The sequence below is a fragment of the Mytilus californianus genome, unplaced genomic scaffold (assembly GCF_021869535.1).
Source record: "Mytilus californianus isolate M0D057914Y unplaced genomic scaffold, xbMytCali1.0.p SCAF_7, whole genome shotgun sequence".
Taxonomy (NCBI): Eukaryota; Metazoa; Mollusca; class Bivalvia; order Mytilida; family Mytilidae; genus Mytilus; species Mytilus californianus.
In genome coordinates, this window is record NW_026262723.1 from 95,740,648 (window position 1) to 95,762,197 (window position 21,550).

The window sequence follows — 21,550 nt, forward strand, 5'->3', positions numbered from 1 at the left end:
GAGTCAATGAATCCTTGAAACTATAGCAACAGGTACCCATGTAACACAGTGAATGTAGCAATAATCTGATGGCATGTGCTCTCCAAGATGCAGCTGCATACCAAATTACACTAATGAATGACAATAAGGTTTTTGATGAACTACATTCGGACATCTAAAAAGATGAGATGTTGTTCTTTTTACAAAAAAATCTTATAAATAAAAATACTCTCAAGAATATATATATTGAGTTACAGCTAGTAAGACAAAAAAAAAATTTATTATCTTTTATTTCTCTTTCCTCTTTTTGCTTTACTATTGTTTTTGTTTCCTTTACTTCCTTTGCCTCCTTTTTTATCTGTTTTCTGTCTTTTTGAACTGGAATAAAAAAAGAATATATTTAAGATAAAAATTAAATAATAATTCATACACAAATACATTTTTAATTTATACCTTTTAATATATGTTTTTTCTTAACGATTTTTTTTTATTGACAATATGATTTGTCTTAAATGAAAAGAGGATATGAAAAGTCTCCTTATTGGATTATAAAAAATATGAGAAAAGTATTCATTTCATCAATAAATCATATAAATCACGTTTGGCATTTCAATTTCCTCATATATTGAAAGAAAAATATTTCATTGTTAAGTCTTTTATGAGTCTTTAATTCATATTTTGAACAATTTTGTATTCACTATTTAAACCAATTTTACAATGTGTTTACTTGTAACTTTAAAGAACATAGTGTAAAAACAACATTTCTTTTTTCTAACACCAATCACACAGATTGTTAAATAACTTGAGTTTCTACACACAGATTTAGCCACTAAGTACAAGTGTACTATATGTGGATTAAAATGCCAAGACATCTGATTTGTTTTTATCAAGCATCTCTGCTAATTTCTGTCTGTTATGATTTTTACATTGCTGGAAAGAACAATCAAAACTTTGATATGAAATAAATCTTACCGGTAATATTTTTTACTAATGACAATTAACCATTTCCTTTGACACTGAATATTTTGACAGTATGAAGATATACATATAATGTGTTTACCGTGTTCTGTCTTCGTCTTTTACATGTGTATTTACAGCTTGAGTTATATCTAATATTGGTGTTTTATTCAAAACATTATTTAATATATCTAACTGCTTTGTATTTTCTTTCTTCACATCTCCATAGTTAGGTTCAAACTGAAATACAAATTTATATTCGTTTTTCATATTGACTTAATCTTGTGTTGATATATTTTGGCTTTTAGTTTTGCTTTGGACAAAGCATTAGTAATAAGGTCATACTGTAGATTCGTCGTTTTTGGTGGATACCAATTTTCATGAATTGATGAAAATTACAATAAATTGTATATTCAATGTCACAATTTTGTGAAAGTCTGGATACAAGTCTACAGAAAATTTGTACTCCATTGAACAATTGAATTCATGTTTTATCTATGCTTATGAAATCCATGAAAATTGATATCCAACAAATAAAAATGAACCCACAGTAATATTATAACCCAGGTAATACAATGTGACATTTACTTTGGTAATTGTGGCAAAAATGTAGTTAATAAAAAATATTCAAATTATTCTTGTAGCAACACGGTATTCTACCAATAAAATCATATTTTTTGTGTAATGTCACAGCATTCATTCAATTAATTTCAGGGCCATAATACAAATAATTTTGACCTCATCAGGTAAAATATTTCATTGTCAGATCACACATATAGTAAATTCCAGATAATGTTTGAACATTAGTGACTGTCTACAACATTATTGTATAGCTTTTCATGTCTATAAAATTCTGCCATTTTTCAAAAATAAAGTAAATAAGCTGGTGCTGAATGTTATTTACTTGAATGTAACCAAATATCTAACTGGAATATAACACAAACAAAACAAGCATTCTGAGGGTATTACGTGTGCAATAGTAATTAGTCATTTCTATCTGATTATCAATTTGTTCAGAATATTTCTTTAAAGATTTGGATATTTTCAACAACTGCCACACCAATCCAACCCCTGAGGAAACAAGTTGATTTTTTCTAGCACTTTTCTATGTCCAAGGGCCACAACTTCTTAAAAATTGCTACAAAAGTCAACTTTATCTATTTTTCAAATTTTTTTCTATTTTCAGTAACAGTGATCTTGACCTTTGACTTATTGACCCCCAATTACCCTGTTTCAACTCTTTCCTCTATCTTCCATCTGTATAAGTTTCATTCCAATCGACCAAGGGATACTTAAGTTATCATCCGGAAACCATTTGTTTCGGAACAGATTGTAATTTTTTAAGGGGAACATAATTAGATGTTGCAATATGTATACCATTGTATATTGCAAATACATAATGCTACTTTTGATCATCATTTATATTTTAACATTTTTTAGAAAAAGGAATTCTGATGACAATATGTACTTATTTCTGGAACAAGCCATGTCAACAGTGCAATCCATATTATAATAATCTTCTTACCTTTCTCTTCTTTCCAGTAAATTTTGAAGGTTTTTCTTTAGGTAATGATTCTGTAAACTTTCCTATTGATGCTGTAGATTTCTTTGCTATTGCCAATGCTTTACCAAGATGATCTTTAGAAGGAGCAATTGTTGGTGTTAATCCAACCCCAGGAACTGAAATTTAAAGTAAACTGTTGACACAGAGATACTTCTCGCCATTTATATAATTTTGATATATAACATAATGCAACCGTTGAAAATAAAAATACCAATAAACTTGACTTACATGTAAACCATGCAAAACATTCAAAGTCAATGAACCATGACTGAAGGTGCAGGGCCAAGTAACCTTTGTGAAAATGAGAAATGCCAATGCTTATTCAACTCTTTACCAAATACCGTTGACTTACGAAAAGTGATTACCTCAAAACTGATCAAAACATAAGTTTAACATGTCAACTAAACAAAAGTTTGAAAGTCATTATGCAATGACTGAGGAGGCTGCCCATATTATATCCATGAAAAAGAGATTTACCAATGCTCATACAACTGCATACCAAATATCATTGACTTATCAATAGTGGTTCACCTTAAACTGACCTAAACACAAACTTTATGTGTAAACTATGCAATAGTATCAAAGTCAATAGACCATGACTTAGGGGGTGGGGTCAAATAATATCAATGGAAAGATGTGCCAATGCTTATACAACTGCATACAAAATATCATTAACCTTCCACTAGTGGTTCTCATTAAATTGACCTTATCACTTACAAATACATTGTTAAAGCTGCCACGGCCGCCACTGGAAACAGCATGCCTAAGTCTAGCTTTGTCAACTTCCTTATGAGACAAAAACCAAAACATTTAAGGATATAAAGTTGAGACAGAAATATGTCTAGCCTGTCAGCAGAAAATTAGAAAAAGACAATCTGATGGACAGCAACATTGCTAATCAATTCAAAGTTGCTGGAATATGACCTAGGGAGAGGGCATCCAAAATGTTGTTAAACTGATGTGTACTGATAGTAATGCAACTTTATATAAAAAATCATTGATCTATCACAGGAGGTTCCTATCAAACTAACTTAAGCAGAATTGTTGACATATCCTCTGCCACTGCCCCTGGAAAAGCAACACCTATGTTGCCCTTCCCGCGACAGGCGAGACAAAAATGATAATTAGAGGTAATATGATCAAGCTAATAAAATGAAACCCCCAGTGCTAATATAAGTAATAGTGAAAGTATGTGATAAAGCATAACAAATAAATCAGTTATCTGGTAGTATTTGAGTTCAACTGCCCTTCAAGCTTATCTTTAAATGGTGAACAACCTTTATGTAAAATTTTACTTTATTCAAAAAGCCTGTATTGCTCACTAGGAATAATTGCATTTAATTGAAAAAATTCAATGATATAATCTGACATTTTCAAAAGAAAAGGTAAAAAATCTATGAAAATCATTATTCAAGGACCATCCATAACTCCTATAATGAGTTGACAGATGATCTTAATCTTTTTTGAAGGTCTAATAGCAAATGGGTATAGCTTGTGATTCAAGGGTAATAACTCCTATAAGGGATCTACTGATGATTTTTGCCATGTTCAATTGTTTGTATATCTTGTGTTGCTGATTGTTTTTGCTTTTAACAATTTCTTTCGATCTTCCACGAAAATGTGTAAAATTCATCATTCAAGGGTTATAACTCCTATAACAAGTCACTGACGATTTCCACCATATTGACTATAAATTTGTAGATCTTGTCCTGCTGATCATTTTTGGCCATTTACACTTTCATCTTATCTTTTAAAATTTTCTTCCAAGATAATATTCAAAATAGCAAAATCAATGTTGATTTTTTTCATTTATGGACAATAACTCTTATAAGAAGTTGTCTGATAGTATTGAATAAAATGCTTCGCTGGGCGCAGCTTGATACGACCGCAGAGGTCGAACCCTGAACAGTTGGGGCAAGTATGGACACAACATTCAAGCTTGATACAGCTCTGAATTTGGATTGTGATTAAATATTTGACACAGCATAGGTTTCTGACACAGAAAGAATGTGGTCTAAGAACTTCAATTTTTTTAATTTACCTATTATGGTCCAATGTCCAAAATCAAAATACATGGTTAGATTCAGCATATCAAAGAACCCCATATATTCAATTTTGTTGAAATCAAACAAAGTTTAATTTTGGACCCCAACTTGGACAAACTTGAAAACTGGTCCCATAATCAAAAATCTAAACACATGTTTAGATTCAGCATATCAAAGTACCCAAAGAATTCAATTTTTGTTAAAATCAAACTAAGTTTAATTTTGGACCCTTTGGACCTTAATGTAGACCAATTTAAAAAAACGGGACCCAAAATTAAAAATCTAAAAACACGGTTAGATTTGGCATATCAAAGAACCCCAATAATTCAATTTTTGATGAAATCAAACAAAGTTTAATTTTGGACCCTTTTGACCTCAATATGAACCAATTTGATAGCGGGCCCACAAATAAAAAATCTAAATACATGGTAAGATTCAGCATATCAAAGAACCCCATATATTCAATTTTTGTTGAAATCAAACAAAGTTTAATTTTGGACCCCAATTTGGACCAACTTGAAAACTGGGCCAAAAATCTAAAATCTAAATACATGTTTAGATTCAGCATATCAAAGAACCCCATATATTCAATTTTTGTTGAAATCAAACAAAGTTTAATTTTGGACCCCAACTTGGACCAACTTGAAAACTGGTCCCATAATCAAAAATCTAAACACATGTTTAGATTCAGCATATCAAAGAACCCCAAAAATTCAATTTTTGTTAAAATCAAACTAAGTTTAATTTTGGACCCTTTGGACCTTAATGTAGACCAATTTAAAAAACAGGACCCAAAATTAAAAATCTAAATACACGGTCAGATTTGGCATATCAAAGAACCCCAATAATTCAATTTTTGATGAAATCAAACAAAGTTTAATTTTGGACCCTTTTGACCTCAATATGAACCAATTTGATAGCGGGCCCACAAATAAAAAATCTAAATACATGGTAAGATTCAGCATATCAAAGAACCCCATATATTCAATTTTTGTTGAAATCAAACAAAGTTTAATTTTGGACCCCAATTTGGACCAACTTGAAAACTGGGCCAAAAATCTAAAATCTAAATACATGTTTAGATTCAGCATATCAAAGAACCCCATATATTCAATTTTTGTTGAAATCAAACAAAGTTTAATTTTGGACCCCAACTTGGACCAACTTGAAAACTGGGCACATAATCAAAAATCTAAACACATGTTTAGATTCAGCATATCAAAGAACCCTAAGAATTCAATTTTTGTTAAAATCAAACTAAGTTTAATTTTGGACCCTTTGGACCTTAATGTAGACCAATTTAAAAAACGGGACCCAAAATTAAAAATCTAAATACACGGTTAGATTCGGCATATCAAAGAACCCCAATAATTCAATTTTTGATGAAATCAAACAAAGTTTAATTTTGGACCCTTTGGACCTCAATGTGGACCAATTTAAAAACGGGGCCAAAAATCCAAAAACTTAATACACGGTTAGATTTCAGCATATTAAAGAACCCCAAGAATTCAAGAATAAAACCCCATTGAAATTGATCAAGAAATAAGCAATTTATACGAAGTATCTTCTTTTGCACAATACTGTGCAATTGAATATTTCTTGCTATTGCGCAATACTGTACAATTGACAATTTCTTGCTATTGCGCAATATTGTGCTATTGGATATTTCTTGCTATTGCGCAATACTGTTAAATTGAAGATTTCTTGCTATTGCGCAATACTGTGCAATTGAAGATTTCTTGCTATTGTGCAATACTGTGCAATTGAAAATTTCTTGCTATTGCACAATACTTATTATATAATAATTTACACATCCTGTTTGGTGTGTATCTCCTACCATATCATTATTATTTGCTTTTAAATATAAATCAGAAATAACCAACTTAAAATGGAAAATTTTAAAAGAATAAAAAAAGGAAAAAAAAGAAAAAAAAAAAAAAAAAAAAATCCCCCCCCCTCCAAATTTTTTGAACCCCCTTATGATTCATCACCCCCAAACTCAATCCCAGCCTTCCCTTTGTGGTATGGTACCTTGCAGTACAATTTCAGAGAGATCCATACACTTGAACACAAGTTATTGTCTGGAAACTAGAAAAATGCTTATTTTTGGCCCCTTTTTGGCCCCCAATTCCTAAACGTTTCGGGCAATTACCCCCAAACTCAATTCCAGTTTTCCCTTTGTGATATGGAACCTTGTAGTACAATTTCAGAAATATCCAAACACTTACACACAAGTCATTGTCATGAAACTAGAAAAATGCTTGTTTTTTGCCCCTTTTTTGGCCCCTAATTCCTAAAATTTTGAGGCAATTACCCCCAACATCAATTACAGCCTTCCCTTTGTGATATGGAACCTTGTGGTACAATGTCAGAGAGATCCATACACTTACACACAAGTTATTGTCTGAAAGTTACAAAAATGCTTATTTTTGGCCCCTTTTTGGCCCCTAATTCCTTAACTGTTGGTACCATAACCCCCAAAATCAATCCCAACCTTTCTTTCGTGGTATTGAACCTTATGGTGAAATTTCATGGAGATCCATTCACTTAAACTAAAGTTAGAGTGCGAAAACCAATGTGTCTTCGGACGACGACGACGACGAGGACGACGCCAACGTCATACCAATATACGACCAAAAAATTTTTAATTTTTGCGGTCGTATAAAAAACAGATAGTAGGTAGATCTTGACATTCTGAACATTTCTGTTCCTGTCAGATGTTCTATTTTTATCCTTGGTGGTCTTGCTGGTTGGTAGGCAGGATCATCAAACATATTTTCTAAACTAGGTTCCCAAAGGATGATTTCTTAATGTTTGGTGCCAAAAACATATTCAGAGGAGAAGATTTATGTAAGTGTTAATGGACAATGACATACAACAGGAACCAATTGGTGTGTAAAGCTCACATGGTTCCATTGGCTAGGTGAGCTTTAAGGGGTCTTATAGATCTTGGTCTTTACTCTATTCCATTTTTCGTTATCTATAAATTTATTGATAAAAATATCAAATTTAGATTGAACAGATTCTATACCAGCATGAACTTTTTCTGAAAATTGTGAGGTTCCTTTAGGGCCTCATTTAATTGAAAAACAAAGTAGTACAGACTCATATGAATTTTGCATAAATTAATTAAGATGTGAAAGTTTATAAAATTCAAGATCTGTCAACCTATTCTTTAGAAGATCTTTAATTTTTTCATAAATAATAAGGTTTCACCTAAACATATCCTTATACATTTAAATAAAATGTAAGAGCAAAAATATATCAACTGCTTTTTAAAATGTAATTTGAGAAATCTGATCCCTTTCTTTCACGGATTTAAATTTATTCTTTTGATATACAACACCTATCAATCCACATCTAGTAGAAATAAAATAAAAATCGCTCTGAATAATATGTGTGATGTAATGCACCTAAATTATGCACAATACTGTATAAGATTGTGTGATTATATATAGTTAAGGAATGTAGAAATCTTTTGTTAAAATTATGTCATTCTGACACTGGTTACATTTAATGTACACTTTAACTGTCATGAAGTTGTCGTTCAATTAAGTTATCATCACTTTTTAATATTAAATACATCTTCACTTTTTCATACTGAATACATCTTCACTTTTTCATATTGAATACATCCTCCACAACATATCTGAGAAAATTGATGGCTACTTAAAATTCAGTAAATCAGTAAAATATCAATAAAGAGGAAAATTGTGTGAATTTGGTCAATACTCTCAGACACAGGTATCACTGATTAACAATGTTGATGGAGCATTTAAACAGAACCTTGGTGTATTATAATTCAACACTAAGTGACAATTTTATTACCAGAAAAGCATTGCAATCAGGATTTATGTACTGATGACCAAAAATTCTATTTTTGGCCAAAAAAACCCAAAATATTTCTATTTTTGATCAGACATGACTGGCAACTATGGCTGTTTTGGGATTTTTGTTTATACCCAATACTTTAAAGTCATAACAGACCCAAGTTAATGCATCTTACTGCATCTACTTACCTTTTGTCTTTTGTGACCTGGCAATATTTCTCAGTCTTTGTAATTCATTCTTAGAGGTCCTTTCTTGTTTCTTTTTCTTCCTTTTCTCAAACTGGTCTTCAAATGGATCTGCAAAAATTATATTAAAACATTTTTAAAAATCATCTCAAGTTCCAACAATATACTCCTGAATTCAGGAAAAATGCTAAAGAAATGGTTTTATTTTAATATAGTCTAAGTAATATTCAAATACGAGCAACAGGCTGATCTAACGAGGTGGTTTGCCAAGATGTTGGTGTGATTAAAATACTTTCTGCTTTAGCTCAGTAGTCAGGTGCTGACATGATTTATAACACATACTTATTTAAAATTCCCAGTTCATTAATTAAGATACTAAGGTTCCAACTCCCTCAGGCAGAGTTGACCTTAGATGAATTTGGGTATTTTGTTTAGATCCTTTTTGTTCATATAGCTTCTAACATTTCAGCTTAGTTACCCATCCCTGGCTTTCAAATGTTTAGGTTTGAGGTTCCTGACCAAGGTAAATACAGAAAAGTGTTCTTAGACACATGAAATTCATAGTGTTTATTTCATTTTGTAACAAAATTTCTTTTTAAGTAAGGCTCATATTTAAATATTAATGACAAAATCTATAAAAAAAAGGCTATTTTGACAGTTTTTCTTAAAATGCATGAGGTTTGGAACCCTAATTAAATGTGTATGTTTTCATTCCCAAATTCAAAGGTCAAAAAAGGTGGCCTTATCATATGTCAGATGATCATGAAAATATTTGTCTGAATTATATTTACAGGGGAAAAGACCTCATCTGGAAAACTTAACCTGACCAAAGGAACATCAAAAACAAGGTCAAGGTGAGGTGACAATGATTGGCTGCAAGAAAAGTCCAAACTACATTTTAATAAAAGTGTTGATATGATGTTGAGGTTATTAGCAAATCATACCAGCTGTTATTACTTGAAAAGTAATGCTTTTAGAGTTGCCTCTATTATATTTGTCTGATTTTAGACCCCAAAAAAATCCAATCCTTTTTTTCATAATTAAACTACCATTATGTTGTCATGGTCATACTGAAATATATGTAATTAAAGGGAAAAACATACTTTATTACATCATGGACATTAAAATGAGAAAATAATGAAACAAACAAATTTCAGCTATGATTCTTCAACTTGCCTGCATTTTGAGGAACTTCTATCAACCAATCTTTAGTATCATCATTTGCACGTTTATATCCCCATCTAGGTTTGTATTCCTGTAAAAGATCAAAGAAATGTAGATTGGCTAAATAATCTTTAAAATTCATAACTATTATGCTAATTGACATTGAATTTTTAACAAAACTGCCATCTTAGACTTGAGACAGCTTAATCAGAAATCTAAAAGAGTATCATCATCTGCAGATTATATCTGATAAACAGCTGCGCCATGAGCGCATGATACGCCCGTCGCTTTTTAAAAGAATAAAGTTCAATAACTTCTCAATGTCATATCAGAAATTTATGAAAAACTAAAGGAAGGTTATCTTAATAGACATAAACCAGTCACCAAAGTTTCATGAAAACTCCTCAAAGCACTTTAAAGATATTGTCCGAAAACCGAAAACTGGAAAATCACCCCTTTTTATGAATAAAATCCCATAACTCGGAAACATAAAATCTAAAATTTATGATAATTGAAAGGGAGCTTACATCAATAGATATAAAAAATTCACCAAAATTTCATGAAAACTGCAGAAAGCATTTTTGAGTTATTGTCCGAAAACTGGAAAATCATCCTTTTTTTCTAATAAATAAAACCCCATAACTCGGAAATAAAAAAATCTAAAATTAATAAAAATCGAAAGGGAGCTCAGCTTTACAATATATTTGTTCTTGGCATTTTCATTTGACGGAAACTAAAGATATCTTTGTTGACGATTGGGCAGATACTGCTTGGAACAAAATATCAACTAAAGATCCACAAATTATCTTTTAAGTGTGTGTGCGCATTGATTAACAGCTGGATTGAAGATATAGGCAATTGTCATATGCTAACCTCTTAATTATATAAATGTACTCTTCAAACATGAAGTTCATGAGCAAAGGATACAAAAAGGTGCTATATAGTATAGTAATATTTGAAAAAGCATGCTACTGAATATACTCAGGTCTGCAACTTGATTGTAAATATAGTAGACTGGACTTATTTCTATTAATAGGTTGCACTTAATACTAATGCAACTGCATACCAAATTCAAAGACTTATCTGATTAAAACACAAACTTAAATAGAAGAACATGTAAGACGACATGTGGACACATCACTATTGGTTGTAGTAAAAATAGTATTTGTATATACTTTTTGTCATTTACCAACACATATCAATATGTGAAAAAATGTGATGCACTTACTTTTGACTGTTCATCGTACACCATTCTACCTTTCTTCTTTTTATTTATACCTTTCATTCTGGCATACTCTTCCCATTTTGTCGCTTTTCTTTTTTTTGGCACCTAAAATACAATAAAAATAAATGGGGAATGTGTCCATGGGACACAGATGATGTCCCTGCTTGCATATCATATAAAGTTATAAAGGGGCATAACTGAAGAACGGTAAAAGTGACGCTACCTTAATTTGTACATGACCTGAGTTTTGTGGTAATAAGTATTGTGTATAAGTCTCATAACATTTGGTTGAGGCTAACTTAAGTTAGAGAACAGAAACAAAAAATTCAGCAAGTTTTTCATTTGTAAACAGGCAAAACTCTAGAACTGTTAAAGTGACAACACAAAAATTCAAACTTGATCTGTATTTTGTGGTAATAAGCATTGTGTATAAGTTTCATAACATTTGGTTGAGGCAAACTAAAGTTAGAAAACAGAAACCAAAAATTCAGCAATTTTTATGTTAATAAAGGGGCATTACTGAAGAACGGTAGAAGTGACGCCACCCAATTTCAACTTGATCTGTATTTTGTTGTAAGTAGCTTTGTGTATAAGTTTCATTACATTTGGTTGAAGCAAACTAAAGTTAGAGAACTGAAACGAAAAATTCAGCAATTTTTCCATTTGAAAAGGGGCATAACTTTAGAACGGTTATAGTGACGCCACCAAAATTCAAACTTGATCTGTGTTTTGTGGTAATAAGCAGTGTATAAGTTTCATAACATTTGGTTGAGGCAAACTAAAGTTAGAGAAATGAAACCAACTTTGGGATGTATGTAGATGCGTACGGACAGACGTACAGATGAACAAGGGTAAAACTTAATGCCCCCTCTGCTACAGCGGGGGCATAAAATAATAATGGACTGTTTTTCAGTAACAGGTTAAATTCTATTTTGCCAAACTGACCTACTTGTTTTGATTTAATCTTATGACATCTCTATGCAAGTTTCTTTGATCATTTAGATGAACTAACATGGCTGCAAGTGTTCAAAATTGCATAGATCATTAGTACAACTCCTTTTAATGATCAGTTAGTGCAACACTGAGATCAACCATCAACAGAAGTAATCCTTCATTAAATTATCTGTACCAACAACAAACAGGAGTAAACATTTGTACTTTAAATAACCATCCACTTTAATAACATACAAGAAGCTGTCAAAATGACAGCATACTGGGTTTTCCTAATATTTAGGTCTTTCCACTTTTCCTAATTTTTGTCCTTGCGCAGTATTGCTGTTTCGCAAGATGTGGCTTAGATGTTTGGTATATGATATCGAACAGTTTATACGCTTTTGAAACTGCCACTGCTTAACCGAACACTTTTCTTTGTAAGAGTTATCTCCCCAAACACTTTTTTTCCTGTGTCCACTACTCCTTCGCAAACTTAAAAGATTACGACAAAATTATTTTGCCAAATTGCTCATTACATCCTCAGGATGTTGAGAATAATTTTGACCGAAGCACTCCGTAGACTTCATATGAGAGCTATTTCCCCTTCAGTATTTGATATAAGTGAAAAGTAATAGTAATTTATATACCATAAGTGATAGAGACCTAAGGTCTTTCGATTTGAGGTCCTTGGTCCACAAAAATGAAAATCAGGTCAAAGTTAAAGGTCAAGGACATGTTCTTAATTTTAATTTTGGCTTATTTTGGCTTTTCCCCAGAAAATGTATAAGATATCGACAAAATATTTTACAAGATTGTAAGTTGTGACATGTCGTAACGCATAAATTTTGGTTGAAAGGGTACGTTGACAATTAATGGGAGTTTTCTCCCCTATTATATTAAAAATTAACTGGATGGTGGTATAACTCATTAACCATATATAGAAGGGACCTAGGGTCTTTTCATTTGAGGTCCTTGCTTTATGACCTTAAAATTAAGGTCAAGGTAAAAGTTGAATTTGACGTTCTAGATTTTGACCTTTACTGTAACTTCTTATTAGGACATGATAAAGTCATAGGGTCTTTTACATTTGGTTGCTGACATATCACGTTGAAGAAGGTCAACCGGAAGTGATCTTTTGTAAACCGGAAGTAGCCATTTTTGCATTATTTTCATGTAAAAGTTACTTAAACTTTATATATTTTCGGAATCAGTGTTAGGTTAGGTTCAAATGAAACCGGAAATGAAATTTTGTAAACCTGAAGTATCTACTTTTGGAATCAGCATAAGTTAATCATCTGACACCAGAATTGACATTTTAAACCGGAAATTCAATATTTTCCTATCAAAATATGAGTATTTGGGGTGGAAAGACCTTCAATTGTTCTCTGAACAATTGGTTTTTAATTTTAAGTGTCATTGTTCTAGCAATTAAGGACCATAACTCCTGAACAGCATAAGTGGAAATTGTCAGAATTTTACTCTACCTCCATTTTGTGATCAGAAACATATTAAAATTTGAAAAGAATTGGTTGAATAGTTATTAGGTTATTCCATGGACCAACATAAAGAGCTACTATTCTATTTTCCAGGATGATTTTACTCATGGTATAAAAAGAGTATCAAAAGATAATCACTGTGTTTATATAAAAAATTGTAAAAGATTAATACCAATTGACAAAATCAGAAATTTGCTAGAAAAGGTGAATAGAATCATCCCTATATTTTTCAATTATTCAAAGAAGATAACTCCTGAACAGTGAAAGTGAAATTGCTTAAATTGAATTTTACCTCAATTTTGTAATGGAAATTTTAAAAGGATTTGTTCAACAGTTTTCATGTTATCTAACCAAAGTGACATTATTTAATCAATTGAAGATTATAACCCGTGAACAACAAAAGTAAATATTTTCAAAACATTTTTATCATCAAAAAAACATATTTAAATTTGAAATGGAATGGTTGAAATGCTCAAAAGTTATCATACAGAAAAAGCATAAAGCCAAATGTACTTTTCTGACAGAAAAACTGGTTAAAAACTGTCGAATAATTTTCAAATGATATTTTTGCAAGACTGCAGAATTTTCTATTAATATTGTACCAATATGTATATTGAGGATATCCTGTAATTAATTGTACTTGAATATGAACTTTACATTACATTCTATTAATAAATATTTAATTTAAATGAAAACATTTGCTGTGTGTTTGTTTATTTCACATTCGTAAGAGGTATAGGGGAGGGTTGAAATCTCACAAAAAATGTTTATAACCCCGCTGCATTTATACGCCTGTCCCAAGACATAACCTCTAGCCTTTGTAAGTCTTGTGTGTTTTTTAATTTTGGTTCATTTATATGTTTCGGAGTTAATTGAGGCATCCATTTTGCTGAACTAGTATACATCAATGTTTAGGTGTCAGCTAAAGTCTGCCTATGGTGCGGCATTTTCTCACTGCGTTAAGACCCATTGGTGGCTTTGGGCTGTTTTCTCGGGTTGTCTCTTTGACACATTTCCTGTTTCCATTCTAAATTCTATTTAATAAACTATGATAAAATGTAACTTGAATACAAGATGGACATACATGCAAAATAGAATAACTATCTCTCATACAGATTCAGATATTTTTATTCCAATGTTGATGCACATGCATAGTCATCAGGATACAGCATGTCATTAACATCTCAACAGCCCAGCTCCTGTCAACTCTAACAAGCAAGTTGTTCAACACAAACTAAGGAAAGTTCTTACATCTTTTAGAGGGAAAGTCTGCAGACGATATAGTAACTAATTCAGTTAAAATGAGTCTTTATAATCTTAATAGTCAAACAATTTTATAAACATAATGGCCTCTCAAACACACTGCTGATTTCAATTATATTTTATTAAGAGACTTCATGAAACCTTTCAGGCGTGTTTTTTCGGGGTTTTTTTTTCTCTTGTGCAGCAGTTTTTTACAACAGCTGTGTCTACCTTAGCTAGCTTTCCAAATAACGTGCCATTTTTTATTTCTTTGTTTAAGGTTGAATGCACAGAATTTTTATTGTCAATTTTTATGACACATCAGGGTTTGACACTAACTAAATGTATGTACTAGCCTGCAGGGCTTGTGAAATTATTATTCTACTAGTCCTCTTGTCAATTCACTAGTCCTCCAAGTGCAGAGGGCACTTGGACGGTCGTGCCACCCGCACAACCCTATCTAGGAGGGTCTGGGGGCATGCCCCCCCAGAAAATTTTGATACAAATGAAGCTAAATCCTGTGTTCTGGAGCATTTCCAGAGGGTTTTGAACACGTTTTGTTACATGAAATTTCACTGGTTTGCTAATAAAAAATAACAAAAATCAAAAAAAAATCATATTTTAATCATCTATATTAAGAATGTGTTCAAATTATTTTGAAGACCCCTTTCGATCATTACTTCATCATCATTCTCATTTTACTTATCATTATTACTAGTGTCTTTAATGAAGATGGATAAGTTAGGGATTTAAAAATACACCCACAAAAGAGGAAAGGTTTGCCCTTGCTGTTTTTTGTCATAATTCTTTATGGACTCCTTCTTTTCCCTTGTTGTTTCAGTTTATTTTTTTTTTGCAGGAAAAGATTTTATTCCTAAAAATCTGTATAGTTTTACCAGAGACCAAGGAATTGTATAGTATACAAATCCTTGCAGAGACCTATAATTTTGTTTTTATGACAATAATTCAATGATAGTGTTTGCCTCAAATTACATTCGAAAAACAGCTTTTTCCCCAAGAGAAAATTCCCAATTACTAAAAAAATGGCTTAAAATTCCTCCCAATAAGTTGTACATTTTCCCCGAACAGTGATGGTATCGGTAGTAATGTATGTAAATTTTGTATTTATGTTATTATTTTGATATTATGAAAGCACTTTTGAGATCCAGGTTTCTGATTAGAATCATCAAGGCGTTTGTAACACACGTGGTTTTCAATGTATTAAGAACCATCATTGTTTCCTTTTCTTTCCCCTCCCCAAAAAGTACCTTTCATGTTAAAAACTATCTGACAATCAAAATATACGTGAATAAACTGTACAATAAAGACAGCAAAGGTCAGCAAAATATCTGGGATTTGTTGACAATTAAAATTTTGTGAAATTCCTAGTTTTAAACAAAATTTTGACTAGCCCGTCGGACTACTGTGATGAAAACTTTACTAGTCCTTCCTAATTTTTACTAGCCTCGGACTAGCGGACTAGCGTTAGTGTCGAACCCTGCACATGGTCTAGATAGGCAAAGAGGAGGTTTATGCGTACATAAAACAGAATTAACCCCACATTTGTGCTTGTAACAAATCAGGATATCTTAACTAAGTATTGTTCGTTATTGTTTGTATATCTATTTTGTCAGAGGAGTCCGTTGTTGGTGGTTGGTGTTATTCCTTGTACTGTCCAATTGTTTAGGTTATTTCTGGTTTCCTTTTATGTATTACAAAGTTTTTTTTTGAGGTAATCTAAAATAAAAACTACTCACTGGTTTTTCTCTAGGTATTGGTGTTTTAACATCAGGCAACTGAAAAGGAAAACAAATCTTTTCAATACACTGAAAAATAGTGATTTAGTTAAAAAGTAAATATCGGTCACATGTCATTAACTGTTGATACACCAACCTATGTCCTTCAGATCCAAAAATCAACAGGATTCTGGTCTGCAGGGAAATTATGTCATCTAACCTAAGCTTGTATTCACAGTCTCTGAAAGCCTTTATTCTTTTAAGTATAAAATCAAAGCACTGTCAATGCTGAGCCAGCCAATCACAAAAAAGCAGCATATCCATATATGTAAATTATTACATCAAATCGTTTCTTTACATATACGTTTTATTCAAAGCAATTGTTGGGAACTCTCTCTTCAAGCATTGATAACAATTTGTAATGCAACTTGTATAAAAAGTCTCTTACTTAAGTAGATTTTATCCTAGTAGAATTTGTTATTCATATAAAGAATAATCAACAGTTATGTGAACTTTTAAATGTCAACTTTCATAATTTTGAGCTGAGATATCTATGTACATGTATATATTTATTCAATTACTTCCAAATGCATACAATTCAATGGCAATGCCATCCTTACTTCTTATCAACTGATCAAAATTTAATTTTGTTCCCCCTTAAAATCTGAAATCTTGACACTGAGCCAGTTTGGCTGGCTCAGAAATGGTTTATTTTGGAAAAAAATTTGCAGGAACAAATAAGTGTCATAATGTACTTTTTACAAAAAACAAAATGTTGAATATAAATAAACTGATAATACGTTATATTTTTTTTGGGGGTGGGGCTGTCTCATTCATATCTATCTAACATCTACTTTTATTCATCTATACTATACTATGTTACCTCTGCAACTACAACTTCGTCTTCTCTGTGAGTTGGCAACTATAAAATAAAGCAAGTAATTATCTTATCCATGCGTGTAAATACTACTATCTTTACATTAGTTTTATGGTTTGGTGTCATTGATGTATAGCACAAAATTAACTAGATCTTTTTAACTTTTTTATTAGGATTTCAAGAAAAAATGTATCTTATATTATATATATTTTTGTCATGCCTTGAACAATTTCTTAAAATATCATTTGAAAGGATTGAAGAGTTTTTCTATTTTTGCCAACTTCAAGGGCCTGATAATGGCTAATACTTCATTCTTTGCTGCCAAATTTGAAAATTCATAACTTTTAACTGAAATGTATATATAATAATAACATATCTGTCAATTCTACAGGAACTACCTTCTTCTTCTAGCTAAAGGCATGAAAATATTAAAAACATCCATAGGCAAATTACATGTACTTAAACATTTTAAAATTAGCATTCAGTCACTTTGTTTTTTAAAAGATTGTAGAATAAAATTCAATATCCATGTTTGCAAAGTATTCCAACTAACCTGCCATATTCTGTTGATAAGTATCTGTGTGTTGTCTCTACTCAAATCTTTTAAATAATCTTCTCTATTCTTTCTACAAATATAGTAAATAATGCAATTAAGTGATTAATTATACAAACGCTTTTTTATGCTACATGTAAATAAGGAAATAATTCACGGAGGTTAATGGTTTGATGGAGATTTTATCATCATTGCAATTGCAGCTAGTGATTAATGATGATTTTAAAATAAGTAGTCCTATGTTGGGAACTTATCACACAAGACGGAGCACAATGCAGCTGCATAATTTGTAAGATTAAGAACATAGATGCTTATGGACTCTCCTAGAGTGCATTTTTTAATTGGCCTTTATGCAAGCAACTTAGACCATTAGGCTTGGTTGTAAATTAGGTTGATAACTGTTACATACTAGTCAAGTGTAAGGAATCGATTTGTCAATGTGTATATTTCAGTTCACCACAATCCTATATTTTGATCACTTTTATTTGCAATATAGGTAAATAACAATATTTTTCATCACATTTCACTTGTTTTTGTTTTGTGAAAATATAAGCTTAAAAAAATATATTGCCTAGTATTGCCCAGTATTACCCAATTATGGGGTATTGCACATTCCACCCAGGTAATACTTTGCCAATCCAGAGTCTGAAGCAGAGTTAGAGCAGATACAATAAACTGCTTCGCTGAGTGCAGCTGGATACGCCTGCAGACGTTTAACCCTGAACAGTTGGGGCAAAAATGGACACAATATTCAAGCTTGATACAGGTCTGAACTTGGATTGTAATAAAATATTTGACATATTATAGGTTTCTGAATAAATGTAGTCTAAGAACTTGAAATTGGTTATATGAATTGAATTTATATTCATTTAAAGATTTCTTGCTGTTGTGGAATACACTGTGCTGTTGCGCAATACTTAGTAAATCTGTTGTCAGACTATAAACAAATAAAGATCAATTTCTTCTCAATGTTATATTTGAAATTTATGAAAATCAATAGGGAGATAACATCAATAGCTATAAATAATTCACCAAAGTTTCATGAGAACTGCTGAAAGCATTTTTGAGTTATTGTCCAAAAACTGGAAAATCGCCCTTTTTTATGAATAAAACTCTGTAACTCGGAAACGTAAAATCTAAAATTTATAAAAATCGAAAGGGAGCTCATGTCAATAGATATAAACAATTCATTAAAATTTCTTGCAAGTTGGTGAAAGCATTCTTGAGTAATTGTCGGAAAACTGGAAAATCCCCCCTTTTTTAATGAATAAAACCCAAAAACTCGGAAACGGTAAATCTGAAATTTATAATAAACGAAAGGGAGCTCACGTCAATAGATATAATCAATTCACCAAAGTTTCATGCATATTGGTTAAAGCTTTTTTGAGTTAATGTCCGACATGTTGACAACGGACGGATGGACAGACAGACAGACTGACGGACGGTCAACGGTATACCATAATACGTCCCGTAAACAGGCGTATAAAAATAAGGTGGATGGATAAATTGTTGTACCGACCTTGCAGCAGATAAGGAAATCAAAATGCCTGTTTCAGCCATATAAAAAACCAGACAGATTAAGGTTATATTTAATCAACTATACAAGTTACAAATTATATAGGTGGTAAAAAGACAAGGTGAATATTTATGTCATTTACATTCAGGAAAACGTTTTACTTATTGTTTCGTTTCAAAGAAACGTGCAAAGGTTAGGTAAATTACGAAATTTAAAAAATATCAGAACATTGTAAATTTATATAACAAAACTTGCATTCATTTTTGTTAAAGTGAACAACTTCTACACCTCACTCAATAATGGGATAAAATAAAAATGAAAAATCAAATATTTCAATAAAATAATAAATTTTCTAGGGGACAATTCAGGACTGGCACAAAAAGCATTTACTTATTTAAATAATCTGATCAATTGGTGTGTGTCCTTTAAGATCCTGTTATCTCAGAGGTGATAATTACATGATGATTTATTTGTCCACAGTTGGATTATCAGATATCAAATACATATTCCATGTATTATTTGAAACTGTCCATGTATGACATACCTCAGCATTGTATTTTTTCTATTCTCTATTATCATAAAACAATATTATATTAATCAAACTTTAAAGTCAAAAGAAAACATAATAAATTATCGTAATGCAAGGTGTAATTTAAGAAGCATTTATAAGGGGTTATAATGAATTAACCAATTTAATTGTCTTATTATCATTTAAAGACACATTGTGTTTAAAATTAGTCATTAGTCAGTGACATAATTGGTGTTTTTCAACTTTTTTCAATTGGAGTTTAATTTTTTTTAATATAAAATCAGATTTGATCGATCTTGTTGTGAAAGTGTCCATAGTTACAGTTTATGGAACTAATAGAAATAAAGTAAAATTTATGTGATACATCGGAATAATTCAATGTTTAAGAAATGGTAAGATGAAATTTACATAAGACTTTCATCCATTTTACTGTGACTTGACTGTAAGTGTTGCTCTCCACCTATTGCAATTTATTCCAAATTTTGACCAAATTGCAATTTGTTTTATAAAACCAAACTGTTCAACTGGTAAGAAACTTGAACAAACTGTTGTAGAAAACCTCAGTCAAGTGCAAGGTGATAAAATTAAGCATACTTACAATCCTATAAGACTTTAATTCCACTTCAATGATATTGTGAAAAATCAGTATAACAATTTTTATACATATGTTATTGTTATTGTCATGCTAAAGGTGATAGGTAGTAATTTTGAATTGCTATAAAAATGTCCAAACTAAGTTTTCATACAATTTTTCTTTCGAAAAGTCTTCTATATTCATAAGAATCAGACATCGTTTGAATAAAAATGTCTTATATCTATTAGAATAGATGTGAAATTACAATACGTTGTTAGGAAGTTTCTATGGGAGATGATAAATTTTTCTTTCGAAAAGTCTTCTATATTCAAAAGAATAATGATTTTAGGTTATCTCTCATGGAAACTTATTAACAACATGTTGTAATTTCACATATATTTTGAATAAATTGCAATAGGTGGAGAGCAACACTTACAGTCAAGTCACAGTAATGCTTTTTGTATCTTGCTCACTCTGTTGTTTAAACATTTTTGTGATGTCATCAATTTTTGTGCTTCAGGGGTCATTGCATTTCAGAAATTTATTTACCTGATGAACAATTTTAACCCATGTCAGATTTTCTCTAAATGCTTTGGTTTCAATTTGGATTGTAATTAAATATTTGACACATTATAGGTTTCTGACACAGAATAAATGTAGTCAATGAACTTGAAATCGGTTATATGATTTGAATTTATATTCAATTGAAGATTTCTTGCTTTTGTGCAATACACTGCTGTTGCTCAATACTTACTAGTAAATCTATTTTCAGACAATATACAAAGAATTAGCAAAATAAATTGTGACCGCCAATTTTTTTTCGGAAAATTGACAATTTCTTAAATCTTGAGGAAAAAAAATTGACCCCCCATAAAAAATTTGTTACCCTCTCCCCCCTTTTCCCCAAAAAAATATATTTGCTGCGAAATTTTCTTAAAATTACCAATTCAGGGGCAGCAACCCAACAATGGGTTGTCTGATTTGTCTGAAAATTTCAGGGCAGATAGATCTTGACCTGATGAACAATTTTACCCCATATCAGATTTGCTCTAAATGCTTTGGTTTCAGAGATATAAGCCAAAATCTACATTTTACCCCTATGTTCTATTTTAAGCCATGGCAGCTATCTTAGTTGGTGGGCTGA

General features: G+C 31.3%; 2 protein-coding genes across 3 annotated transcripts in view; one reads left to right on the forward strand and one right to left on the reverse strand.

The window, feature by feature from the left end:
- Positions 1 to 205: 205 nt before the first annotated feature.
- Positions 206 to 21,550, reverse strand: part of LOC127708863 (ribosome biogenesis regulatory protein homolog) — a 36,480-nt gene continuing 15,135 nt past the window's right edge. The window contains exons 1-10 of one of the 2 annotated variants that reach the window (XM_052214032.1): positions 20,241 to 20,272; positions 17,788 to 17,860; positions 17,241 to 17,279; positions 16,379 to 16,417; positions 10,954 to 11,055; positions 9,738 to 9,816; positions 8,565 to 8,672; positions 2,462 to 2,616; positions 1,040 to 1,176; positions 206 to 357 (exon numbers count right to left, since the gene is read on the reverse strand). In XM_052214032.1, the coding sequence (XP_052069992.1) occupies positions 261 to 357; positions 1,040 to 1,176; positions 2,462 to 2,616; positions 8,565 to 8,672; positions 9,738 to 9,816; positions 10,954 to 11,055; positions 16,379 to 16,417; positions 17,241 to 17,279; positions 17,788 to 17,860; positions 20,241 to 20,257 (846 nt within the window). In that variant the 5' untranslated portion in view covers positions 20,258 to 20,272 and the 3' untranslated portion in view covers positions 206 to 260. Of the gene's footprint in view, positions 358 to 1,039; positions 1,177 to 2,461; positions 2,617 to 8,564; positions 8,673 to 9,737; positions 9,817 to 10,953; positions 11,056 to 16,378; positions 16,418 to 17,240; positions 17,280 to 17,787; positions 17,861 to 20,240; positions 20,273 to 21,550 lie in introns of those variants that run through there. The other variant, XM_052214031.1, reaches the window with a different exon arrangement.
- The window catches only part of LOC127708845 (rho GTPase-activating protein 17-like), a 76,594-nt gene continuing 75,008 nt past the window's right edge, over positions 19,965 to 21,550 (forward strand). Inside the window, exon 1 of the mRNA XM_052214001.1 lies at positions 19,965 to 20,224. Coding sequence (XP_052069961.1) covers positions 20,211 to 20,224 — 14 coding nt within the window. The 5' untranslated portion in view covers positions 19,965 to 20,210. The remainder of the gene's footprint in view (positions 20,225 to 21,550) is intronic.